Here is a 4,643-nt window from a genome sequence, read left to right on the forward strand (position 1 = left end):
GGGCTGCATGTGGTGTCCATGGTGCAAACAACCAGCCCCAGATTTCTGTAAAAGACATGAAAGACACAAAGAAAGCAATCAGGAAGGTGGCGTGGGCGCTTCACAAAGAACACTGTCTGTTCTGTAGATGAATAGAAGATGAGGAAAAAAAGAACATGAATGCAGGAGTGTCGACTGACGTTTTGCAGGAGTGCTCTCCGTTTTCAGCTGTCTAAACTTGCTCTTTTTCTGTCATCTCCTGCTGAATGCTGTTTTGCAAAACAATAATACAATAACAAAGCATCAACTTCAGGTTAGAGGTCCTGGATAAGAGCAAGAGAGAGGAGGTACCAAACTGTGTGAGCCTTTTTGTTTTCCTTGGGCCCTCAGTTGAGGTAAAAATAAAGGAAGCACAAATCCGCACACATCTGGAGATCCTCATATCAGAAAACGAAACAGGGTAGATGAAAAGAGGGGAAAAAATAAAAACCCTGGGAACAGAGACAGCCAATCCCCCAGAGGGATACAGCGAGAGGAAGTGTGTGTCTGAAAATGTGTGTAGATGAGCGTGTGCATGTTCTGTAGTCTGTCAATGCTGAGTCATTGCTGGGCTGGACACGCTGATAGAAACAGGCTTCTGGGGGGGGCCAGCTGGAGGGGCGAAGGAGGGCATGCTCTGAGCATGCTCTGAAACCTAGAGGAAGGGGATTAGTTGTTGTGACAGGACGCGTCCAGGAACGGCAGTGACGCAACATTTCACGATGCCGAGTTGACGCAGTCTCGTCGACGTACGCCGTCCCCCTGGTGTATTTGACGACCCTCAAGAAAAAATAACAACTTGTGGGCTTTTTGAAAAGATGCTAACCCAAAATTTTACAGCTTTTCATCTCCAAATGTTCTCCCTCAGACCACGTAAAGAGATGTGAGCCACAAGATAACGAAACAAGTTGCTCCATGTTTGGCCTGACCACAGCGTTCCCTCCCCTTCCGTTTCTTGTGGTTTTCTGTGATCTGTTGGACCACAGTCCCTGAGTACCCCTTCTTCTCCACACACGCAGAGCCTTATGCACACATTAACTTCCTGTATTTAGAACAGATCATTCTCTGCTCTACTAGAGGATAATATGCGCTATATGCACAAAATGAAAGCATGGTTAATACTGAAATTTAATGGACTGTAATATTTAGCAACTCATTGATGCACACCAGTAAGAAGGAAGCTATGTTTGTTGCGTAAGAAATTATCAGTCCGAAAAAAAAAAATTCTATGCTGCCACTGTCCCCGAGTCAAAAGTGTGGCACAACATTTACAGAGAAAGATTTAAAATTAGCTTTGTTGTTGTTTAGTCATCATAAACGTACTACTCATATAGTAAGTTTTTTCTACCTCTGACCAACTAATTTTTTTAGCTTTATTCTTTAATTATCCAYGTAGAAGTTTTACCAACTACAGTAACATGTCCCACCATGCTTTATTGAGAAGAAACAGTCTCCATGAAGAGAGCAGAAGTTTATCACCTCCTACAACACAGTGAACACCCAACAAAGAGCTTCTCTTTACAAGTGACACTTTTTAATCAAGCTCGGCTTTCTACTGACGCCTCCGTACCGTCCGTTTAAAAAGGTAAAACACATCTGTTAAAATAAGTTAATTAAATAAAGCTGGGCTTCAAATAGTTTTTTTTTTTTAAATGCTATCTTTTCCTTTTTAAGTCAACATTGGCACCTCAGGGGAAGAAAGCAGAAGGAACACTGAAGCACAGACTCACACAGATGGTTCTGCGTGCAGTGTTGTTGATTATTTTAATTTYACTTCCTCAGGGTACTCATTCACTGTCTGTCTAACTTATCATTCATTTGAAATAGTCCAGTCTCAATGTGCAGCTTTGAGACTTAATAATATGTTTGTTTTTACTGTCTTCTCTACCTCAACAAAACTAAGGTTTAATTCATCCATTCTCGATAATTTGCAATGCTTTTTATTAACAGCTATTTATTCAGTTGACAGGTTTATCACAAACTGAATGGTTTGTGGAAAACCTGTCCTTTAACTGAACTGTGACCATTCTTATCTGCGAGAATAGTTCAAGAGTGGCTGATAGCCAAATATTTTGCAGACCCATATAATCCACTTTGTGCCGTTGGAGATTGAGCAGTGATAACATCAGCTTTTCTGGACTGTGCTTTCTCAATGTTTGAACATTTAAAACTTTAAAGTACTTCAACAATCTTGTGACCGTTCTGCCAATTTAATTTCAGCACTTTGCCTTTCACGCAGTTTTTATTATATTGATTTAATTATGTTTCTTTATCTTCTTATTTTGATGTCTTGTGATAAACCTTTTCGTGCACTCTTGTCTCCTGATTGAACCCCAACTACTCGCCAGTAACACATGTTTCTGTCTTTCCAATGTCTTTTGTCTGCCAGCAGTGATTCTCACCCAGTCTGGTTACTGCAATGAATGGTAACACTATCCATCCAGCCAACACCACTTCAGCAGGAGGTCCAAGTGTAGCAGCGCCCCCAAGAGGCTGGAGGGAATTCTGCGAGCTGCATGCCATCGCCATAGCCCAACAGCTGGCTGAACAGTACCGGAGGTTTGCCAGAGAACGTCTGCAACATGACGTGGTCCCACCAGAGGCCTTTTCCAAGCACTTCACTGACACCTTCCAGCACCACTTCTGCTCTGAGGTCAACAAAGATGGGACTCCACTCAGCCAGAGCACTGCTACTCCCGTTAGTGCCTCCTCCACATCGCCACTGGCCTCTCCCCTTCCACCACACACTGTGAACAGCTGCTTAAGGATTTCATCTTTTTCTGGGGCACAGGATTATCGGGAGGCGGGCCGGCCGAGTAGAGGAGCTGCTCCAATCTCTGTGGCGCCAAAGGTGGAGTCGGTGGTGGTGAGCAGGGAGCAGGAGCAGCCGCTGAGATGTGCTGCAAGAAACTCCTTTTCKGAATCTCTCAGTATCGGCAGTCGGTCGCTGCTGATTCATAGCCATAGCAGTGACGAAATCTCTGGCGCTGACCGTCACCAAGTGTCTGAGCGGTACTCCTCCGAGTCCTTGGCCTCCAGCCCTGGACATGGTGACGTCACACATTTCTCTGTCAGACAAATCCAGCAGACATTAAAATGGATTTTTCCAAAACGGCCCTTGACCAGTCCCCGCTCATCCCAGGACCTGTCCCCAAGCACCCCTCCAAACAACAGCAATCCCCCAAACACTGTTGACAGAGTAGGGGGGATTTCCTCTGCCAACGAGGAAGGGTCATCCTCATCCTCTTCCTCTCATTCGTCCTCTTTTGTGAACTCTGAAGCCGTGCCCCACACCACTTCAACCCGGCCTGGCGTGGTCTCTCACCTCCTAGATAGTTTCCGTAGGTTACGCAACCGAAGCATGAGGCAGAGGAGGCCAGAGACGAGTGGCTGCTGTAAAGATGGCCAACTCAAGTACCTGCTGGTGGATGACACTATCTCAGACTCTCAGCCCCGCTGGCAACGCTGCCGCCTGCTGGTCAGGAGGATCAGAGACACTCAGAGTGGAGGAGGGAGCGAAAGGTACCAGTTGGAGCTCTATGATCCTCCAAAGGTAGGAACACATGCACATTACCACACCCTCATTATCAAATTGAACTTTCCTGATCATTTACTGCATTGGCTTGATTTTTTTTGTGCGTTAATTTCTGCAAAAACATTAGTGTGTATGAAAGACTACCTCTCTACTCTTGCATACTTGATCCTTCTGCAACCATTCAAACTTATTGTTGAGAGCATTCAGGAGATGCTTGCAATGACGTTTAGTTTTTGTACCATTTATGGTTTTTGAAATATGAAGTTTTGTTTAAGCTTCATTATGATACATTGCGGAAATTTCAGCAGCTTTGATTTGGCTCAATATTTCCTTCCTGTGGCAAATTTATAATTGACATTTCAAAGGATTTCCAATCAGCAGCCAGCTACAGTCCAACTAATCCATATGCTCCATTAATAACATTCTAGGTTATTTTTTATCCAGTGCTGCCACTTTTAGATAATTTCTTGTACTCTGCCTCAACTGTGTTTTGGCATCATTGTTTTAAGCAAAGATTAATGATTGTGACCTTGACGTACACAATCAGCATGATCGTTAACACCTGTGTGTCATCTTTCCATAACGGTAAACAAGGAAACCTTGCACATCTCTCACTGAATGCTTAGTGCAGTGCATAAAATCCTGCCTTCCAAGAAACATTATGTTCTTATTAAACTCTTCATTCACACAGTGTTTGTTTGCCTTCTTTTGTACACTTCAGGAAAATATTTCAGACAGCTTGGCATCATTACGTCTTAATTTCAGCATATCAAAGCTTTCTAATGAGGCATATTCAGTGTTTCCCCTAGGAAATTGGTCTTGGGGGGAGGGGGCTACTTGTTGTATAAAAACATAAATTTATGTGACTCACCTGCAATTATGGTAATAAATTTACTCATACATGAATATTTAATTGCCCAACTACATCCTAGATAAGGACTCCTCATGATAATTATCAATAAAATTATTATTGATAATAAGTGATCAGAACTGTGTGCAGCAGATGATCTGAGTCCAGAGTTCCCRGTTTGAAACCTTCTGGAGCTCTTCTGTGTGACTCTAGGTGTGACAGAGTGTGGATGGTCGATTG

The 4,643-nt window shown here is 43.5% G+C and overlaps 1 protein-coding gene across 3 annotated transcripts in view; it reads left to right on the forward strand.

Moving 5' to 3' along the window:
* Positions 1 to 4,643, forward strand: part of sh2b3 (SH2B adaptor protein 3) — a 26,172-nt gene that overhangs the window by 2,911 nt on the left and 18,618 nt on the right. For 2 of the 3 annotated variants that reach the window (XM_014030005.1, XM_014030008.1), the window contains exon 2: positions 2,411 to 3,571. In XM_014030005.1, coding sequence (XP_013885459.1) covers positions 2,438 to 3,571 — 1,134 coding nt within the window. In that variant the 5' untranslated portion in view covers positions 2,411 to 2,437. Of the gene's footprint in view, positions 1 to 2,407; positions 3,572 to 4,643 lie in introns of all 3 variants that reach the window. The other variant, XM_014030007.1, reaches the window with a different exon arrangement.

The sequence above is a fragment of the Austrofundulus limnaeus genome, unplaced genomic scaffold (genome assembly GCF_001266775.1).
Source record: "Austrofundulus limnaeus strain Quisiro unplaced genomic scaffold, Austrofundulus_limnaeus-1.0 Scaffold987, whole genome shotgun sequence".
Classification (NCBI taxonomy): domain Eukaryota; kingdom Metazoa; phylum Chordata; class Actinopteri; order Cyprinodontiformes; family Rivulidae; genus Austrofundulus; species Austrofundulus limnaeus.